General features: G+C 53.5%; 1 protein-coding gene across 3 annotated transcripts; it reads left to right on the top strand.

Annotated features, from left to right (window-relative positions):
- Nucleotides 1–1,587: 1,587 nt before the first annotated feature.
- On the top strand, nucleotides 1,588–20,306 carry LOC135183846 (UAP56-interacting factor-like). 3 transcript variants are annotated; one of them, XM_064159092.1, is made up of 9 exons: nucleotides 1,588–1,704; nucleotides 6,754–6,897; nucleotides 11,222–11,349; nucleotides 14,668–14,795; nucleotides 15,535–15,598; nucleotides 16,602–16,645; nucleotides 16,732–16,806; nucleotides 18,258–18,369; nucleotides 19,059–20,306. In XM_064159092.1, exons 1-9 carry the CDS (start codon nucleotides 1,623–1,625, stop codon nucleotides 19,152–19,154), a joined length of 873 nt encoding a protein of 290 aa, XP_064015162.1. In that variant the 5' UTR covers nucleotides 1,588–1,622; the 3' UTR covers nucleotides 19,155–20,306. The 3 variants fall into 3 exon arrangements, with proteins under 3 accessions (XP_064015162.1, XP_064015161.1, XP_064015160.1); XM_064159091.1 differs by having other exon boundaries at nucleotides 16,605–16,645; nucleotides 18,258–19,231; XM_064159090.1 differs by having other exon boundaries at nucleotides 18,258–19,231.
- The last annotated feature ends 1,568 nt before the right edge of the window (nucleotides 20,307–21,874 follow it).

Genomic DNA, 21,874 nt, shown 5'->3' with positions numbered 1-21,874 from the left:
CAGCAGTTTTTGGCTCTCCCCTATGGCTGCTGAGGCAGCACCTTTCCACCAATCCCTGGCTTGTGGCAGCTGTGCCCAGAGACATTTCTGAGTGTGGCAGCTTTGCCACTCACCTTGGGCTCCTGACCTGCAGATCTACACTACTGGATATTGCTTGCAGCTCAGGAAGGCAGCGGAGCAGAGGAATCCAGCAAAGGATCATCTCCAATTTCCTATCTCACCTCCATGAGCAAAGCCTGCTGCGCTCCTGCTCAGCCTGATTGATAGTGGGGTCAGGCTGTGTTTGTAGCTTAGCCTTCTCCCTTTCCTGACTTCCTAAACCTCTCCATTTGTCCATAACATCCTTTTGAAGAATCCCAGGTTGAATTAGAGCCTGTAAACAAACCTAAACTAGTTCTGGGTATAGTGTGGGGGCAGAGATGTTCAGGAAAATAACTCTATCTTTATAGTTCCTGAGTTGGCCACATGAATTGCCTGCCTCCACGGCAGCCATTAGAGCCAAGACTCCCCAGAGAGCAGCAGCACCCCTAGAGCACCTTTGCATGTCACAGAACACTGCAAACTGTGCATCGAGACCTTAGCTCCTAACGTGGCACATGAAAATGCCTTCACGCTCACCCTGCGGCGCCGTTGCCAAAGGTGGCTACGGTTGGGTGTTGCCTTCTCAACATTTCTGTTCTGTTCTTTCAGGAAAGAACACTTTCCTGAGCCAACACTCCCAGAAGCACTTGACCTTGCTAAGAGCTCTACACATACCAGGCGGCGATCTCTGCCCTGATTTATTTGCACGCAGAAATTTGTCTCCTATTTGAAGTGCAAGAAAAAGACACTGCCTTGGTAACAGAAGCCCAGAGCATGCAGCCTGTGTTCTGAGATGGAGGTGGAAGGGTATTTCAGAACACCTATTACCTAAAACTGTAAGGAAAACCCCATGCTGTTCACCTCATAGAAGCAAGCAGGTTGGAAGAGAGCTCCAAGCTCAGCCAGCACAACCTAGCACCCAGCCCTGCCCAACCAACCAGACCATGGCACTAAGTGCCCCAGCCAGGCTTTGCTTCATCACCTCCAGGCACGGCCACTCCACCACCTCCCTGGGCAGCCTGTTCCAGTCCTTGACCACTTTTACAGCAAAGACTCCCTCAGCTGCTCCTCTCCAGCCCTCTTCTCCAGATCCTTCCCCCGCTGTGTTGCCCTTCTCTGGACCTGTTCCAGCCCCTCAATGTCATTCTTGGCTGAGTGCCCCGAAACTGAAGGAGCTGTGGCCTCACCGGTACGCAGTACAGGGGGACAATCCGCACCCTGCTCCTGCTGGTCACACCATTGCTGATCCAGGCCAAGATGCTGGTGGCCTTCTTGCCCACCTGGGCTCATCCTGACTCATATTCAGTGGCTGTCATCATGCACACCCGGGCCCTTCCCTGCCACTCTGCCCGCAGCCTGCATGCCGAGGCGGTCAGCTCGGGAAGACAGCGGGTGCCTGGGTGCCAGGGGCAGGGTGCTGGGTGGGTGCCGGGGCAGAGGCGGCCGGGCGGGGTGCCGAGGCTCGCTGCCGGGGCTGGGTGCCGGCGCATTCCGGGCAGGCGCAGTGGGACAGGGGCGGCGGCAGTGCGCGCTCGGAGCCCATGGAGGCGGCGGGGCCGCAGGCGGGAGCGGACCCCGCGGCGGAGCCGCAGCAGGGTGCGGAGGAGATTGACATGTCCCTGGGTAGGTCCGGCGGGGCGAGGGCCCTTGCCGGGGCGGGGGGCGGCGGGGCTGGGCTGGGCGCGCTGAAGGGGCTCCGGCGCGGAGCTCGGTGCGCCCGGCGGGGCCGGCCCCGTCCCCGGGGCTTGCTGTGCGCTGGGGCGGGGCGGGCAGGAGCGGGCCGAGGGGTGCATGTGGCCCTCGCTCGCAGCGCTGTTTTGCCCCGGCTCCGGAGGAAGGGGACGGGGCAGGGCAGGGAAGGGAAGCGGAGGCGACGAAGGAACCGAGAAGGAGGAATGCCGGCTCCAAGCCCCTCTGTGCCCGGCTGGCGGCCCCCGGGTGGAGCAGGCCGACGCCGGGAGCCCGCTGCTGAGAGCCCTCGGGCTATTTATAGCCGCTGCCCCTGTGCCCGCATTCCCTGGCGCCGGGCACGGCAGCGCCGCGCAAGCTGCTGCCCTTCCGCCCGCTCCGGCCGCCTGGGCTCCGGCGCTCGGCCGTGACCGTGTTGACAGCTCTGCGGTGGAAGCGAAGTTCAGCAGCATCGGGTCAGCTGCTGCACTGGAAGCTTGTGTCGTTCATTCCCAGCAATGAGCTCTGGTCAGGAATAGCAGAGCGCTGTCATAGAATGGTTGCGGTTGGAAAAAGGCGTTGAGTCCAACCGTTCTTTAACGCTGTCAGGGCTGGGGCTAAACCGTAGCCCTCAGCGCCACAGCTCTGCCTCTTGGAAGCACCACCAGGGATGGGAATTCAGCCACCTCACCGGGCAGCCTGTGCCACTCTATGAGAACCTTTTCAGTCAAGAAGTCTTTTTTCATGTCCGGACTAAACCTCCCTTGGTGCAACTCGAGGCCATTTCCTGTCGTCCTCTCACTTGGTACTACAGAGCAGAGCCCAACCTCCACCTCATTGCAACCTCCTTCCAGGGAGCTGCAGGGAGCACTGAGGTCCCCCCTCAGCCTGCTCTTCTCCACACTAACTCCCCCCAGCTCCCTCAGCTGCTCTTCCCCAGCCCTGTTCTCCAGCTTTGTTGCCCTTCCCTGGACATGCCCCAGCACCTCAGTGTCCCACTTGGCAAACATTTTCCACTGCAAACTCAAAGTGTTGCCTTTGAGTGGTCGACACGCCCTGCTGCATTGGTGCTGTGAGCATTTAGCACAGGCTTGGGCCCCTCCTTTGTCGCTGGATTTCCCCACAGTGCTCCATGCCCATTTTCTTTTTGTTGCCCTGCCGTACTCCCTTCACTTCTGCTCTCCCTTGGTGCTTTGCAGCATCACAGAATGGGCTGGGTTGGAAGGCACCTCCAAAGCTCATCCAGTCCAACCCCCTCTGCACTCAGCAGGGACATCCTCCACCAGATCAGGTTGCCCAGAGCCCTGTTGAGCCTCACCTTGAGTATCTCCAGGGATGGGGCCTCAGCCACCTGCTGTAGTGTTCCAGCACCCTCATGGTGCAGAATTTGTTCCTAACACCCAACCTAAATCTACTTTTCTCTAGTATGAAGCCATTGCACTCATCCTGTCCCTGCAGGCCTTTATAACCAGACCCTCTCCATCCTTCCTGTAGTCCCCTTCAGGTACTGGAAGTTCACTATTAGGTGTCCCAGGAGCCTCCTGTTCTTCAGGTTGAACACCCCCAGCTCCCCGAGCCTGCCCTTTTAACAGAGGTGCACCAACTCCCCAGTCATTTTCGTGGGCTCCTCTGGACCATCTCCATCAGCTCCATGTCCTTCCTGGTTTGAAGGCTCCAGGCCTGGATGCAGTACTCCAGGTGAGGTCTCACCAGAGCAAAGTGACAGACTTGGTCACACCTCCTGTAGTCCACCTCCACAGTCAATCCATACTACACCTTACTCAGGGCAGAAGAGAGAGCTGGAAGAGTCAAGGTGCAGAACTGCTACTTTAACCATCAGGTTCTTCTTTTCTGTGCTTTCAGACATGCTGGGCCTTACTTGAGTTTGCAGTCTCAGGACGCTGCAGGAGTTAACTCTAAAGCTGCTCTGATAGCTCTAATTCTGTCTTGAGGGCATAGGGATTCCTTAAGTGACCTCTGAGGATGCCTTCCATCCTCAGGCAGTACTCATATGGTATGGATGGGTGCAAAAGCCAAGGAAACAACTGAAAGCCAAACAAAAAAAGAGAGGTGGCAGGCTGGGCACCTGAGCATTCATCTCCTCTCCATTCTCAGAGAGCTCTTCCTTGCACTATGGGTACCTCTCCCTTGCATGCTGCTGTCCACTCTCCCGCAGAGCAAGCAGGGATGCTGCAGGTGTGCTTCAGAGCAGCCTGTGCCCCAAATAGCACATGTCCCAGAGGCACACTTAGCTAAGAACGTTGTGTGCTCATTGCCCTGTGCTCTCCTCGTGGCAGGCTGCAGAGAGGAATCACAAAAGCAGTCACGCACCCCATTCTTACATATGCTCTCGTGTGTTGTCCCTGGGCTTTGTGTTCATTTGGACCCAGGAGTCTCTTGATAGGAAATGACAAGTGGGAAGCACTGGAGGTATGATGTGCTGCCCCTGATAAGTGCCACTGAGAGCTAATGGAACATCTCTGCTTCCCCTCTAGTGATTCATTCACGAGCTGGAGTAGGCTCTGACTGGCCAAAGGCCTGATCTGGGCAGATCTGCCCTTGCTAGGCTGTTAGAGTTATTACTTGGTAAATATTGTCTGTAATGTTTGAGGTTGAAGGGAGAAATTGTTGGAAAATTTGGATTAATGAGGGCATATCCCTTTGCCTTTCCTCTTTATCACAACAGCTTGAATAAGACTCCCTTAATTTCACACCAGCTCCTTGAGAGCTGAGAGGCTTTGAGCTGTTTCGTAGTAGACCTCTGCATCTAGAAGTAGTTTGGACATGGTCTAGGTACCTTGACTTCCAGTGCTGTCTTTTCAAGGGTGAAAAACTAGTTCAGAGTGGGCATGAGCTATCAGAATCCTGTCAGGTGTGTTCTGGAGGCTGCAGCTGGATCATCACTTCTGCTTCTGCCCTCTCTGTCATGAAGCACAGCACTTCAGTGCAGCTTAGGGCGTGTGCAGCTAGGGCAGCACCTGGGATGCTTTGGCCAAGGCTGAGCTGGTGAAGCACAGCAGCAGAACATCCCTGTGAGAAATTTGATGTCATCTTCTCAGTGCTACTAATGCAGTTTCAAACCCAAAGTGCTTAAAATCATAGGGATACCAGATGATCATGTCATGCAAGCCTTGGGAACTGCGCTCATGGCTGGTGTCTTGCAAAGAAGGTGACAAACATCATGCAGTTCTTTGAACAGCTCAGCAGAGTACATTTTCAGAGCTGCCTAAGAAGAAGGTTGGGTGAAGTGAGCTCTGGGACATTGGCAGGACATCCCAGGTCCGTTTTGCTGCTGGTTTATAGCCCTTCTGTGGCGGGGCCATGAAGGGTACTTAGAGGTTTGAGGTACCTGGTGCCAACACTGGTACAGCAGCAGCACAGGAGCTGGCTGGTTGCAGAGAGCTGTGCAGGGTTCCCATTGCACCTTACTGCTGCTGGCAGCAGGGCAAGCCTGGAAATCAGATCAATGTGCTCCTTGTCGAGCACGAGGGCTGGTTCCTTAGGTGCAGTGCAGACAGGTCTGTATGGCAGAACCCAAGCACTGCAGAGGAGAGCAGGCATCCCCTGTGTGGTCCTTCTGTAACTGGGATGTTCTCCCTCTCTGCTTCACCAGACAGTGGCAGAGGCTAAGAGGTTCTTGATCAGGAGCACCTACCCCAGAGAGTCAGAAAATGAAGGGTCAGGTCCTGAAGACTGTGGAACTTAAAATAACAAAGGTGCTGCTGGTGTTCACTGCACTTCTTGTGTCCGTTTGCTTTGCTGCTTTTTGAGCCCTACAGGTTGATGGCTTCAAGCTTCATCTCAGAGCAGGAAGGGCTAGAAGCTTGCTCTGTCTTTTTAAAGCACTGAGCAAAGACAAGCAGGCAGCTGACTTCAGGAGATGGGAATTGAAAGGAAACCATCCTGCAGCCTCTTGGTGAGCCATGAGTCTTTGCAGGACGATGACATCCCCTCTCCTGACAGCTGCCTGGTACAAGTGAGCTTTCCTTCCCTGCAGCCATCAATTGCAGCCCTCCTTGCAGCAAGCTTTAGCTTCTCCCCTTTGCACATGTAGGCACCAGGGGCACATTGATCCCACTTGTGTCTGCAGGACACTTGACTTGTGTGTGTGCTGCTATCCATTAGGAACACATCCTCTGCAAGGGGCAGTGCCAGTGTCCCACGCAGGGCAGGGGGAGCCCTTGGAGCAGCCGTTACAATGCAGGCACACCCGTGGGTGCTTCTGACCATTCTCCCAGCCCTGACCACCTTTGTCACAGTCTCCCCAGTTCAGATCTTCTCGAGAAATGTGCTCTGCCCCACACTGAGTGCCTGCTGTCCCTGCAAGACATATTCATGGGGCATCTGCCAGATGGGACATGGGGCTGAAATCTGCCCTGCACATGGTAGATAGGTGCTGGATGGCAGCACATTCTGAACTGATTTGCTGCACTCTAATCTCCAGCCTGCAGGAGCTGAGTCAGTTGATCCTACACTTTCAGAGCTAAGCTTCATCAATTGTTGTCCATCTAGTGCAGATTACAGAACCACAAACTCCATTTTCACTGTGGACAATTATCACAGAATGATGGGAGTTGGAAAGGACCTATTAAGTCATTGAGTCCAACCTCTCTGCCAGAGCAGGACCACTTAAAGCAGGTCACACAGGAACATGTCCAGGTGAGCCTTGAAAGTCTTCAGAGACTTCCACGGCCTCTGGGCAGCCTGCTCCAGGGCTCTGCCACCCTCAAAGCCAAGAATTTCCTTCTCATGTTTAGATGGAACTTCCTGTGCTCAAATTTGTGCCTTGTACATCTTGTCCTATCACTGGGGACCACTGAGAAGAGTCTGGCCCCATCTTTCTGACCCCCACCCCTTAGATATTTGTAAACATTGATCAGATCTCCCTCAGCCTCCTCCAGGCAAAACCAGCCCCAGCTCTCCAATCGCAGGCACCAAAAGTGGGAATCACTGTTGGTCGAAAGAGCAGGGTTAATGTGTTTTCCTTTTGCCATTTTGGTCTAGATGACATCATAAAACGCCACAGGAATGAGCAAACAGATGCCAGCACCACAGGAGATGGGCAAAGGCAGCTGGTGAAGAACAGAAACTTGGCATACGGGTATGGGCGGCCCCGGTTCCGCGCCTGGACGCAGAGGAATCTGCAAGGTAGGTGAGCTCCTTGGGGCGGTGGAACACATTTGTGTCACAAAATCCAGCTCTTCAGTCCTCCTCCTGCCTAATGCCTGTGTGTGCATAAGATGTCCTCGGGCTCTGAATAGCTTTTCTCTCTGACACAATGGAATATCAGGGCCCTTTCAGAGCATAAATTCATCCCTCTCGCTCCCTTCCTCCCTTTTCTGAATTACTAATTCAAAGCGACTTAATATCTATTCTCTATTCCCATTTGGCTTTGCATATTTTAATTATGCCTTATCCTAATCCTCTCCTTTTTTTTTTGTCCCCAGAGCACCCTTAAATTACCTCTTCAGTAAATGTCTTTGATAGCTCAGTTATTGGAGCTAATTTGTCACTTTTGCCAGCCGCGCTGTTTTGATGGGGAGGTTTGTTCACAATGCCGACTGATCACACACTAATCTGCTTGGTTCCACTGCCTCTTATCTACAAACCCAACGTGAGCTGCTGCACAAAATGCAGCAAAAATTCTGCTCTATCAAAATTCTGCTTTTTTTTTTTTTGCCTTTTAATGCCTGCTAAATCACCTCACTGAAGAGTTTAGTGACGTTTTGCTGCAATCTCTTCGCAGTCTTCCTTCAGAGTGCCAGGACAGGATGCTGGGAGCAATCCTGGCTTGTCTCTGATCTGCCTCCCACTCTCCTGTTCTTGGTCTCCACTACATATTGCTTTAGCAGGAATCAAACAGAATGGTGGTAATTGCCCTTTGCACATTGAGATTTTTCTGTCAAAAACACAGGCTTTGATATTCTTCCCCTGCTCAGGCAGCTGCTGCGTGCAGAGTCAAATAAATCAAAGTGGGGACATTTTAGCTCTTCCTTAGAAGATCTTTTCTTGTTCATTTGTAGAATTGTTTCTGCTAAGTTTAGTATTTCTAAGCATTTAACTGAGTCTTAATTCATCCCTGCCTCATAGAATGGTTTGGATTGGAAGGGACCTCCAAAGGTCGTCCAGTCCAACCGCCCTGCAGTCAGCAGGGACATCCTTAACTAGATCAGGTTGCTCAGAGCCTTGTCCAAGCTGGCCTTGAATATCTCCAGGTATAAGGCCTCAACCACTTCCCTGGGTTACCTGTTCCAGTGTTCCACCACCCTCCTGTTAGTGGACTTGTTCCTAACATCCAATCTGAATCTGCTCTGCTCTCATTTCAAATCATAGCACATCCTCCTGTCACTGCAGGCCTTTGCAGACAATCCCTTTGCAGCCTTCTTCTAGCCCACTTTAGGTACTGAAAGGCTGCCCTAAGGTGCCCCTGGACCCTGCAGAACCCTACCATGGTGTGTGGTGCTGATGTCAGTGGCAGCTTTGGGAAGCTCAGCACGACTGGGAATTTAGCCCATGGTCATCATCAGAGGGTCATTTCAATTTGGTCCCTGCTGAAATATAGTCCCTCCCAAGCTGAGATGTGAGAACCATGGTCAAAATGACCACCAGAAGAGCCCAGCACTGTAAGGACAGAGGGTGGAGAAGGATCTTTTGTTGCTTGAACCAGCAAGAGAATTCACAGCAGTGAAGTGCTGTTATCCCTCCTTGAATATGGCTTAAACCATCTCCCCCTTGGGGGAAAGATCATTTTCAATGGCAAGAAATTTGAATTTCAGATCTCCTCAGAAAATGAATCTGTCAGACATTGAGATTTCTTCCCAGGCAGGACAGAGGTACCTTTTGGCTAACCCAGGTGTGCTCAGCATCAGGCTCTGAGCCTGCACCTACACAGACCAACAGCATGTTAAGGGTTGGAAGTGACCTCCAAAGCTCATCCAGTCCAAACCCTGTGCCAGAGCAGAATCACCTATAGCAGATCACACATGAACACATCTAGGCAGGTCTCGAGTATCTCCAGAGAAGGAGACTCCACAACCTCCCTGGTCAGTCTGTTCCAGGCTTCTGGCACCATCACAGTGACAAAACTCCTCCTCATGTTTCCATGGCACTTCCTGTGCCTCAGCTTCCACCATTGCCCCTTGTCCTGTTGTTGGGCATCACCCAGCAGAGCCTGGCTCCAGCCTCCTGGCACTCACCTTTACATACTTATAACCATTCATGAGGTCACCTCTCCAAGCTCCCAGCTCCAGCTCCCTCAGGCTCTCCTCGTAAGGAAGATCTTCCACTGCCTTCAGCATCTTTGTGGCTCTGTGCTGGACTCTTTGAAGCAGTTCCCTGAAGTCCTTCTTGAACTGAGGGGCTCAGAACTGGATACATTATTCCCTATGCAGCCTCAGCAAGGCAGAGTCACCTTCTGCAGAGGTGGAATCTCCCACATGTCACACTTCAGGATACACATGACAGTGCCAGGCCTTAGTCTCCAGCTGGTGCACACAGGGTACCCATTGGAGGCTTGATGGCTTTGTCATTGGTTATTTGCCCTGCCAAGGTCTGCCTGAGTGCACTGCTGAGCAGAGGCTCCTTAATGTGAACTGACTGACAGGGGGATGGTTTGCTAGTCAGGGCTCCCTTCTGCACCAGTCCCTGCCATGGTACCAATGAAGCACCCAGGAAAGGCAGCTAAGCTCAGTCTGTCTTGCTGCACAGGTGTCCTCTCCAGGCTGCAGCAGAGCTGTGCTGAAAAGTTTGGTGGCCTGCAAGCAGGGGACAAGCCAAGGATGATTGTTGAAGGGAAGAGGAAAGGAACTGGGGACACAGTCAGGTGGGGTCTGAGAGCCAGAGCAGCTCAGATCATCTCCAGTTGTGTCGGCAGCCCACACTGGCTCTGGCCAGTGCTGCACCCTAGGGCTGGGGCTCTCATTAATCACTGCTGCCTCCCAACACTTCATTTCTAATTGCTGCAAGTCATTATTAATTGTAGGAATCAATGGCTCAGGATCAATAACCTGTGTCTGGCTGCTCTGTGGTTTGCATCGGAGAGGTTCTGCTCTGCAGCCTGAGTTTCACCATGCTGCTGCTGCCCTCTGCCATGTGCTGATTCCTGCCTGGTTTGTGCACCACTCTGAGCCTGTGTGCACACTGCACTGATACAGAGACTTGGAGAATGTCTGCTTCTGATGACTACAGAAGTTCATCACGTGGAGTAATTAAGCTCTAATGCTCTGTGCCTTCATCAACAGTGCTTTCCTCTAGCTCTACACTTCAGCAAACTTAGAATCACAGAGTTGTCAGAGCTGAAAGGGACCTCAAGGATCATCCAACTCCAAGCCCACTGCCATGGGCAAGGACATCTCACACTAGATCAGGTTGCTCAGAGCTCCATCCAGCCTGGCCTTAAAGACCTCCAGGAATGAGGCTTCCACCACCTCCCTAAACTGGCTTAGGGGGAAATGTTAAATGCAGGAGAGGCTGTTGGTGTGTTTGCAGCATGGGTGCAGTTGTGGAAACCAGCAGCAGGAGCTGCTTTGTTCAGTACATGCAGTAAGGAAGACTGTAGAGCCAAAGAACTGTCCTGGTTGGAAAAGGCCTTTCACATCCTCCAGTCCAACCATTCTCTCACTCTGCCAATGCTGGGGCTAAGCCATGGCCCTCAGCACCACAGCTCTGCCTCTTTGAAACACCTTCAGGCATGTGCAACCACCTCCTTAGGCAGCCTGTACCAGGCTTTGACAACCCTTTCAGTGAAGGAGTTTCTTCTCATGTCCAGCCCAAACCTCTCTTTGAGGTCTCTGAGCTTGAGGCCCTTTGCTGTCATTCTATTACTTGTTCCTAGGGAGAAGAGACCAACCCCCACCTAGCTCCAACCTCCATTCAGGGAGCTGTGGAGAGCAAGAAAGTCTCCTCTCAGCCTCCTTTCTGCAGGCTGAACCTCAGTTCTCTCACAGCCACTCTTCCTATGTCAAGCTAAAATAAACAAGTTGTAAATGAATATATATATATATATAAAAGTTATGATCCACTCTTCACTTATCAAATGCTCTAATGTGGGAGTTCATATCTATTCCAGACTGCTGCCTGTTGGCCTCTGGGTGCTGGAGCTGCTTGCATGTCTGTATCCAAAGGGATTTTCCTTTCACAGTTAATTCACTGCAAAGAGAGCTCTGACAGCAGACTGACAGGTTTCCTGGTCTGAGCATGCCTGCCTTTGTTAGGGATCCTTTCTGTATTCTCTCCAATCAAATCATGTCTTTGTCAGCCTTACCTACAACAGGACAAGAAAATAGGAAAGAGAAATTAATTAGTACTCTGCAAGATTAATTTCTTCTCCTGCAATAAATGGGTTTGGTTCTTGCACCACCCTTTAGGTAGATACTCCTATAGCACAGTTGGTTGCCCCTGTAATCCACTGGCAAAACTGTGATCCTAACCTGGGGTTTTGAAGGGTGCTAAAACCAGAGATTTATTTTCACAGGACCTAAAGGTTTCAGAAGAGGATTTGGACAACAACAGTTCAGTCGGAGACAATTCAGGAATATGATGCCCAGGCCCAGGAGAAAAGCAGCTGCTGCCTTCAGTGGAGTGAGCCCTTTGAATCGCCAGGTATCAGCTCAAGAGCTGGGGGAAAGGCAGGCACAGCCCTTCCCTAACAGCCTGTAGGGGTCATAGAATCACAGAGTGGCTCAGGTTGGGAAGGACCTCAGAGATCAGCTGCTGCAACCCCCCTGCCATGGGCAGGGACACCTCCCACTAGAACAGGTGGCTCAAGGTCTCATCCATCCTGGCCTTGTACACCTCCAGGGAGGTTGTGGAGCACAGAAGCGCCCAGTGTGGTCCCTGGGGCACACCACCAGTGCCAGCTGCCAGCTGCATGTGGCACCATTCACCACCACTCTCTGGGCCCTGCCCTTCAGCCAGTTCTTGACCCGTAGCAGAGTGACTCTGCCCAACCCAGGAGCTGCCAGCTGTGCCAGGAGCTGCTTGTGGCAGAGGGTGCCAAAGGCTTTGCTGCAGTCCAGGCAGACTCCATTCACACCTGCCCCACACTCACCAGGCAGGAACTTGATCATAAAAGGAGCTCAGGTTGATGAGGCAGGACCTACCCTTGCTAAACCCATGCTGGCTGGGGCTGATCCATGCTGTAGGTGCTGTGTGGTGGCACTCAAGGTGACCTGCTCCATGACGGGTTTCTGTTCCTCTTCCTAGTCCAGGGCTTCAGAGACACACTTTTCACTAGCAAGTGGATATCCTCTCCACACCCTGAGACCCAGATCCCAGGACAATGTGAGGCATTGCCCACATGCTTCAGTGCCAAATACATTCATTTGGTTTTTATTCATAGCTTTCCCTTTTTCAAATGTAAGTGTCTAGCTCTTGTCTCTGCTCAAAAAACATCCAAGAAAAGAAAGTGCTGAAGTGTTTTCAGATGGGTTTTGAGTTATTTTTAAGACTCGAGACATGGGCAGGAGAAAGCTGTGTTCAGCATTACAGTAATTTTTACAGCTGCTTTCTGAGTGGTGCTAATATTAAACTGGCTTGGTGTAAAAGGTGAAAATCACAGATAACTCATGGAGTTATTTTGGTTGGAAAAGGCTTCTAATATCACTGAGTCCAGCCCTCAACCCAACCCCACTGTGGCCACTGAGCCATCTCCCCAAGTGCCATGGCTACAGGTTTCTTCAACACTTCCAGGCATGGGGACTCCACCACCTCCCTGGGCTGCCTGTGCCAATCCCTGACCACTATTGCACCGAGGACATTTTGCCTCATCTCCACCCTAACCCTTCCCTGGCACAATTTCAGGCCATTTCCTCTCCTTCTGTCACCTGAGACTAGGGAGAAGAACCTGACCCCCACCTGGCCTTAACCTCCTTTCAGGAGCTGTAGAGAGCAATGAGGTGTCCCCTCAGCCTCCTCTTCTTCAGGCTAAGCACCCTCAGGTCCCTCAGCTGCTCCTCTCCAGCCCTGTTCTCCAGCCCCTCCAGCAGCTTCCTTGCCCTTCTGCAGCACCTCATTGTCCTCCTTGCAGTGAGGGCCCCAAACCTGAACTTAACTACCGCGGGTGTGGCCTCACCAGTGTGGAGTACAGGGAGACAATCACAGACTCATGGAATCAGTCAGGGTCGGGAGGGACCACAAGGATCAACCAGTTCCAACCCTCTGCCATGGGCAGGGACACCTCACACTAGATCAGGCTGGCCAGAGCCTCATCCAGCCTGGCCTTAAACACCTCCAGGGATGAGAATTCCACCACTTCACAGGCTTATAAGATGTTATGGGTTGGAAGGGACCCAAGGACATCACTGAGTCCAAACCCCCTGCCAGAGCAGGACCACACAATGTAGCTCAGGTCACACAGGAACACATCCAGACAGGCCTTGAAAGGCTCCAAAGAAGGAGACTCCACAACCTCTGTGGGCAGCCTGTGCCAGTGCTCTGTAAATAGATTAAAAATCGGTCCCTTCCATGTTCTTTTTTATCTCCAGCTGGAATATCTCTACCAAGCAGTGTTAGTTTCAACACCTAGCTTCAGTATATAGACTCTTCTCAGCCATCAGTGTGTGTGTGCCTCAGTTCCTGGGCATGAGACCCCCAAGGCCAGGAAGAATGTTTCATTCTGATGGTGCAGGAATGCCAAAAACCAAAAACGAGTGCAGAGAGAGCAAATCTGACACAAACCAAGCATTATAGCTTTGCTTAGCTGCCTTTGTGCTCATTGACCCTTTGTCTGGACATGTACCTGGCTTGCTGCAAGCCCTGAGGGAGGGAGCACATCAGAAGAGCCTCCTGCAGTGTGGTTCCTTCTGTGCTTACACAAACTGCCACAGGCTCTCTCCTGCTTCCTTCTGTGGGACAGCCACCAGCACTGGTACTCCCCACCGACTGGGATGTGTTGCCACAGTCTTCCCACTTGGTTTATTTCTGCAAAAGGGAAGCTGGTGTAGAATTATGCCTCCTAGCAACTGCTTATTGCTTTCTGTTAATACCCAGCCTCACTCAACACCTGAGTCACTGCAGTCCTTTATTTTCCATGCTTAGCTTAGGGCTGCCTTGCTTATATTCCCCAGGGCACAGCTGTTAAGTGTGACACAACCACCAGAGTGGGGTTTTAAAAGCTGAACTGAGTGTATGTGATCTTCTCCTTGAGTGGATTTCCAGCTGTGCAGAAAAAGCAACCCCCCCCCCCACCTCTCTCTCATAGAGCTATGTGGTCAGTGTGTGCCCAGGTGGCCAAGAGGGACACCAACATCCTGGCCTGGGTCAGCCCAAGTGTGGCCAGCAGGAGCAGGGCAGTGATTGTCCCCTTGTACTCAGCACTGGTGAGGCCACAGCTTGCATCTAGGGTTCAGTTTTGGGCCCTCACTCCAAGAAGGACATTGAGGTGCTGGGACATGCCCAGAGAAAGGCAAGGAAACTGGTGAAGGGTCTGGAGAACAGGGCTGGGGAGAAGCAGCTGAGGGAACTGGAGCTGTTTAGTGTAGAGAAGAGGAGGTTGAGGGGAGACCTCATTGCTCTCTATAGCTCCCTGAGAGGAGGTTGGAGTGAGGTGGGGGTTGGGCTCTTCTGCCTTGTAACAGGTGACAGGATGAGAGGAAATGGCCTCAAGTTGCACCAGGGGGCATGGCTTAGTGGACATGGTGATGTTATGCTGGTGGTTGGGCTCAATGATTTTAGAGGTCTTTTCCAAGCCAAACAATTCTGTGATTCCACCTCTGAGAGCAGAGAGGGCAGTGCTGCAGTGTCAGCCATCAACCCTGCACGCTGGGGGCTTCCCAGCAGGCAGAGCCAAAGAGAATGCCAGGGAGGCGCCCAGGCAGCAAAGGACAGGACAGCTGCATGTCGCCTCCTGTGCTCACTCCCTCTTTGTGCAGCGAGGTTGTGGCAGGGGTGGCAGGTGCTGAGCTCTTGCTGCTGTTTCAGGACAAGAAGAACAGCGATGCCTTTGCCAAGAGCGGCAGCAGTGGGCAGCCAGAGGGACGGCCACGACCACCCCCAGGCCCCAAGAGGTTTGGTGCAGCTGCTGCCAGCACCCAGGCCTCGGGGAGAAGGTAAAGCCTTTGTAACTGTGGAGCTCTGCTCTTGGGCTGTGCCAGCTGGGAGAGGCTGTAGCCATGTGCTGGTGCGAGGTGAGAGGAAACACCCCTGAGGTGTTAAGAAGGCAGCTGGGAGTAAAGCAGCCTGGTGGGGATGGTTGAGAATGCAGGAGCTGGGTCTGGTGTTTTAGAGAGCATGAGGAATGTGACCAGGCATTGCTGCTAAGCTTTGTCACTCTGGGGGAAGCTTCAGCAGGGGGAAGTACTATTTACTTTCACTGAGGCAGGAGATAGAGACTCCAACCATAAGGGATGGGCAAGGAGAGGGAGTCTGTCCCCCAGAAGCTCCACCTCAGGAGCTATGAAGGTGAGCTACCAGGTGCTGGGCACAGCCTCGGTGCCTGTCACGTTACAGTCCCTGTGTTCTCTGAGCTGGAGAGGAAGCAACCCCATCTTTGTCTGAGTAGAGCAGGCGCTGGTGACTTCCAGAGGTGCCTTCAGAGCAGGTTTTTTCTGCTGTTTCTCCCCCCTCCCCCCATGGCTTTTGTAAGGAGCAGAGCTCAGAACAAACACCTGTCTGCTTTGAGCAGGCAAACAAGTGCTTCTGCAGTGGTTTGCTGGCAGCAAAACCTGCCGGGCTGAATTGGTGACACACAGCCTCACTTGCTGCCCGTGCTGCTTTGTACTACCACACTGGCATTATCCCTCAGGAGATACTCACCTCTGCCCTTCTCCTCTCTCTTGTGCTGAGCAGGGGGCCAGTCTTCCAGCAGAAGCGCGTGCAGCAGCGGTTCTACAAAGCCAACTTGCAGAGAGGGGTCAGTATCCAGTCAGCTTGTTCTGCAGCCTGCTGCTGATGCCAAGCCTGCCACAGATTCACAGAGTGGGTTGGGTTGGAAGGGAGCTTAAGGATCATCCGGTTCCAAGCCCCTGCTGTGGGTAGGGACACCTCCACTAGGACAGATCACTCAAGGCCTCCTCCAGTCTGGCTTCCAACACCTCCAGGGAGGGGACATCCACAGCCTCCCTGGGCAACCTGTGCCAGTGTCTCCCCATCCTCACTCTCACAAGTTTATTGCTCATCTCCACTCTCAGTCTCCCCTCTCCCAGCTCAAGCCATTGTCCCTCATCCTGGCACTCCAAGCCCTTGTCACAAGTCCCTCCTCAGCTCTGCTGGGGCTCCCTTCAGATACTGGAAGGCTGCTCTAAAGTCTCCTTGGACCCTTCCCCTCTCCAGACTGAACAGCCTCAACTCTCTCAGTCTGTCCCCATAGTGGGAGATTCTTCAGTCCTCTGATTATGTCTTCCTATGAACCCTCTCCAACAGCTGCAGGTCCTTGTACTGGGGACCCCAGAACTGGATGCAGTGCTGTAGGTGGGGTCAAGTGAAAGCAGATCAGAGAGAGAGAATCACCCTCCTCATCCTGCTGGCTTTTCATTTCACTGGCCTTTACCCAATGCTGTCTTTGCTTCCAAAAGTAACTGGGGGAGATGGGTGTCTTCAGCAAGGAATATATTCCTAGCAATATTACTACATTCCTGTTTTGTTCAGGACAGGCAATCTTGAATGCAGCTTAATACCTTGGCCACTGAAAGAAAAAAACTGGGAAGGTGATGAAAGTAAATCGTGCAGCTTATACAGCAGCACAAGCAGGGTGAAGTGAAGCCAGCAGGAAAGCCCAAATTAGCAAATTTCTTGACAGCATGAAAAGCAAGAGCTGTTCAGATACCCCAAACGAAGCACTGGGCAGGAATCCTTTGTTTCTGAGAGCTAATTAATGGTTCTGTTTGGGTTTTTCTTCCCTTTGATCTGTTTCCCAGCAGATGGATGCTAACGGTGAAGCGAAACCGGCGAGGCTGAGAAGGTAATTGGTGAGCACAGGCACCCTGCAAGCACGCCGTGTGCTGCCAGGCTGGGGTCAAAGCTGGCTGCTTCTCCCTGTCTTGGCAGGTGGAGGGTGAACCCCAGTCCTGCAGCGGTCCTGACGGTGTCTGTGGCTAACCCCCAGGCGGGCCAGAGCGGCGCGTAAGTGTCTGAGGGGGGTCGCTGGGATGGGAGCCTCCAGGAGCCACTGCAAAGCCCTTTAGCCTCCCTACTGCCCAGTGAGTGGTTCCAGACCCAGTGACGTCCCTTTCCCTGTCTAGCATATCTGATAGGATCACTAAGGTTGGAAAAGCCCTCCAAGATCATCAAGTCCAACCTTCAACCCAGCAGCTCCACAAGCACTAGACTGTGTCCCAAAGCATCACATCTCCTTGGTTTTTGAACACGTCCAAGGACAGCATCTCCACCACCTCCCTAGACAGCCTGTTCCAATGCCTGACCACTTTCAGTAAAGAAATTCTTCTTGATGTTCAATCTAACCTCTCCTAGCACAGCTTCAGGCCATTTCTTCTCATCCTGTCATTTGTTCCTTGAGAGAAGAGGCCAACACCAGCCTCACTGCAACCTCCTTTGCAGGGAGCTGTAGAGAGCAAGGAGGTCTCCCCTCAGCCTTCTGCACACTAAACACCCCAGCTCCCTTAGCTGTTCCTCACCAGCCCTGTTCTCCAAACCCCCTCACCAGCTTTGTTGCCCTTCTTTGGACCTGCTCCAGCCCCTCAATGTCCTTCTTGGAGTGAGAGTCTCCAGACTGGGCAGTACTTGAGGTGTGGCAGCCTCTCCAGGGACAACCCCTGCCCTGCTCCTGCTGGCCACACCGTTGCTAACCCAGGTCAGGGTTCTGGTGGCTGGGCTCACACTGGCTCATAGTCAGCCAGCTGTTAACCAGCACCCTCAGGTCTGTCTCTGCTAGGCAGTTTCCAGTCTCTCTGCCCCAAGCCTGGAACATTCATGAGGCTGTGACCCAAGTGCAGGACCCAGCAGCTGGCCTTGTTAAACCTCATACAGCTAACCTCAGCCCATTGATCTAGCCCGGCCAAGCCCCTCTGCAGCGCCTTCCTGCCCCCAGAACCACACTGCCAATTAATTTCATGTCCATCTGCAAGGAGATGGTAGTGACTGTGCAGCTCATTTGTTATCCAGAGTAAGGAGAAGTGCAGAGATCAGCAGTGCCTGGGAGGTGGCTGGTTGTGCTCACTGGGGAGTGTCACCTCTATGCAGGGTGCACTACCCTGGAGGGACACTGCTTGCTTGCTGTGTGAAAGGAGCACAGAGGCTGGGAGGGGGCAGCTTTGCCCCTGTGCTGAGCTGGTGCAGTTATGGGACCTGGCACTCAGAAGGGTGGGTGAGGGCACTTGGCATGGCCTGACACTGAGAGCACCCCATGATAGCCTTGACTTGACCTAGTCCCCGCTGCCAGAACTGTGTGTGTCTGGCTGCTCTCATGGAACCTTCGACTCAGCCAGGCTGCTGTGAGGCATGCCATGGGATGTGTGGGATGTGCAGGTGTCTCCTTTAGTCCCTGCTGGTTTGGAGGTGATGGGCAGTGAGCTGCTTTAGCCTCCGGAGTGACTGCAGCTCTGTGTTTTCCCTAGGCCTGGATACAAGCGCCCGTTCCTGCGAGGCCAGAGGCCCCCACCGCGGCTGGCCAAACCCCAGCCCAAGGGGGTGCTGCTGAGATTCAACTTCCGTGCCATGGCCAACCAGGTAGAGGACTGTCGATGGGCCAGGAGGCACCTTGCACCCCGCAGCAGCCCTGCCACTAAGCTGTTAACATCACGCTCAGGTTTCGGGGGCTGCCAGCTGGCTTTGTCTAGCATAACCCAGGCGGAAGGCCCTGCCGCTGTGCCAGCCTGGGCTGCTCGCAGAACTGAAGGCACCTGAGAAGACTGCTCAGCAACTATAGACTCAGCCCAGATTTCCACACTCGGTTGGCCCCTCTTGGCCTGCCCATGTGCTTGCTCAGAGCAGAGAGATGCTGCTCGTGAGTGCTCCTGGCACTGTCAGTGCCCCTCGCTCCTCCTGTGGGGGAGCGCTGCTAGGCTTTGCTCTCTCTGTGCTTTGGTGACCTTCTTGGTGCCAAAGAAATATGGCCCAAGGGCCCTGGGGGCAGGTCAGAAATCTTCCTCCACCTTCTTACCTGGACGGTTTGGTTGTCCCTGATGCCTTGTGCTGGAATGCCATCTGCTTGCTCCTGCTCATGCCAAGGATGCCTGGTGCCTCGGGGCCGGGTGCTGCTTGGAGGCGTCCCAGCCCGCTGAGGTCCGTGTCTCCGTGTGCTGAGTGATGTGGTGACTAACTGGCAGTGTCCTGGCCCGTGGGCTCTAATCCATGGGTGCTGTGTGGCCGTGCCCTGCCCCGGGCCACGGGACTGACTGGCTCTCCTCTCCCCACAGACCAGCCTGACGCTGGATGAGAGGTTCTCTGGGCTGAGGAACCGGCGGCGCTTCCCGGCAGCGCGCAGCTCCGGCCGGACGGTCACCATGGCCTAGCAGTGCTGCTCCCCTGCCGGCTGCCCGCAGCTGGGCCCCCACGGGCAGCTCAATAAAGCTCCATAGACCTCCTCTGAGATAGCTGATTGGCACCATGCCCTTTCCTTCCTTGCCTGCAGAATGAGTGAGTGAGTGACGAGGGCAGGGATGAGGCAGGATGAGAGTCAGGGCCAGAATGCAGGGCAGGTGGGATGTGAGTGGCTTGGTAGAGAATGAGCAGAGATGGAATTTCTTGGAGTGCTCTGCTAGGGAGCCATGGGGCTGGCACCAGTATGATCTCCTTGCCAGTACATCCCATGTTGCCTGGGGTGCCTCCTGCAAGAGGAGGGATGACCAGCTGTAAGCCATACCCATGGAGCCTTCCCTGCATTCTCCCAGGGGTTGGGACTGCATTGAAGACACTGCCTGCCTGCAGGTGTGGAGCTGAGGGTCATGTCCCAGCAGTGGCACCAGCTGCTGCACTCCACTGCCTGCCCCGTTTGGTGTGTGCAGCAACCCTGCACCGAGCTGTGCAGTGTCAGATCAGCCAGAAGGGATCAGCTCTGCCAGCCTCAGCAGCCAGGCCTGGGGACCTGGCATTCTCCTTGCTTTGCTGCTCTGGCTGCTACTGCTGGCCTGATGGGCAGGGACGTGTCCTGCTGCCAGGGGACTGCCTTTGGCATGCAGCACAGATAGGCTGCCTCAGCCCACGTCAGGCTTCCCAGTGCTGCCGTGGTTCTGTATCAGGCATCTCCAGTGCTGCCGTGGTTCTGTATCAGGCATCTCCTAAGTGCAACCCCAGCCCTGCTGACAGCAATGCCACAGTGGAACCCGCAGCTGCAGGGGGAGGACAGGCTCCACAGCAGCCCTGCAGAGCATTGCCTGAGATGCTGATGACCTGGGTCTAGGCATTTAAGGAAGGCCTGCACCAGCCGTGAGTCACTGACCCATTCTCTACGCACTGCTGCAATCCAGCACTGGACACAGCCTGTTCCTGGCCTCTGAGCTCTGCTCATGACAGCAAATCTTCAGCAGACTGCTTCCATCTCACTCCCAGCACCTTCAGCAGGAGACTGGACTCGGCCTTGGGTTCAAGGAGCGTGTGCAGTGGTGTCAGCTGGCACAGGGGTGATGTACGAGTCCAAAGTACTGAATAAAGAACCTGACTTCTCAGCTGGCACCTCTGGTCCTCTCCCTTCTGTCAGCAGGCTTTTGCTCTGAGTCCAGCCCCTCAGTGTGGCATTGCAGGGCACAGGGCACACAGTGCTTTGGGGGAGGCCATAGTCCCTGTGGGTGCCCCCCACAGGCAGTGGGGCACCAGCTGGGCCATGCATGCACCTTGCTGCTGGCAAAGCTGCCTCTAGAGCGCAGCCAGAGCAGTGGCAGGGTTGCAGATCCTTGCTGTGATCCCCTTTGCCTTTAGCAGGCCTGGCAATGAGAGCAGCCCTGTGACTCCAGAGAGAAATGACTGCAAACTGCCTTCAGGACTAATGACCCCAGGAGAAGACCTAACCCTTGCATGCAAACAATCCAGGTGCCATAAAAGCAGGAATCACAGAATGGGTTAGGTTGGAAAAGAGCTTTCAGCTCACTGAGTCCAACCACTCTGCAATTCTACCAAAGCTGCTGCCAAACCCTGGCCCTCAGCACCACCTCTTTCTTGTCCTCTAAACACCGACAAGGATGGGCATTCAATCGCCTCCCTGGGCAGCCTGTGCCAGTCTTTGAGAACCCTTTCAGGAAAGGAGTTCCTTCTAATGTCCAAAGCAAACCTCCCCTGGGGCCACTTGAAGACATTTCCACTTTTGTCACTTGTCTCTTGGAAGGAGAGCCCAGCTCCCTCCTTACTGCAGCCTCCTCTCAGGGAACTGTAGGGAGCAATGAGGTCTCCCCTCAGCCTCCTCCACAGTAAGCACCCTCGAGCTCCCTCAGCTGCTCCTCCCCAGCTCTGTTCTCCAGACCCTTCCCCAGCTTTGTTGCCCTCCTCTGGACATGCTCCAGCCCCTCAATGTCCTTCTCAGAGTGAGACAAGGTTGTTTCAAAGATCCTAACGGTTACAAATGGGCTTTTGGAATAGCATCTGTAGAAATTGAGGATGTTGAGAGAAACTGAGAAATTGAAATTGTCCATTAGACCTGAACCTTCAGATGAATCTGCAGTTGTGGGACATCATGACAGAGGATCTGATACTCAAACTGTGCACCACAGGCAGTACAGAACTAATGGTGATTCTTTGTTGATGTGATGGTTTGGGTGTTCTCTGACCCCCACACTTAAGAGAAATCACCCAGACAAGGCTCAGCTGCTGGAAATTGAACAATGAAGCTTTATATTTACAGATTAGTACAAGATACAAGTAGATATTTGTAATATTTACAGCTATAGACAGATATAGACAACTTAAAGTAATACAGAAACTGAACAGCCCTCTCAGAATCCAGAGTCTCCAGGAGGGGCTCCCAAGCACCCTTCCACCTCCTCTCCACCCATCTACTTTACCCCAGACTTTGCCTTATATTCAAGGTGAGTTTGAAGGGTGGATCAGGGGGATTAGAAAGCAGAAAGATTAATCAGGCAGGTTAGAGAAAGAAGTTCACACAGCCCCAGAGCCCAAGAGCAACACCCATATCTATGTCCTTTTTTTTGTACACCTCAGCAAGCCTATGAGTGCAGTAGATGCCACCCTTCTTGAACCTGCTGAGCTTGGCTTGTGCCCTCTAGCCTGTCCAGGTCCCTCCGGT

Source organism: Pogoniulus pusillus, chromosome 19 (genome assembly GCF_015220805.1).
Source record: "Pogoniulus pusillus isolate bPogPus1 chromosome 19, bPogPus1.pri, whole genome shotgun sequence".
Taxonomy (NCBI): Eukaryota; Metazoa; Chordata; class Aves; order Piciformes; family Lybiidae; genus Pogoniulus; species Pogoniulus pusillus.
The sequence above is the reverse complement of the archived record's forward strand: the minus strand, read 5'-3'. Positions and strand labels throughout refer to the sequence as shown.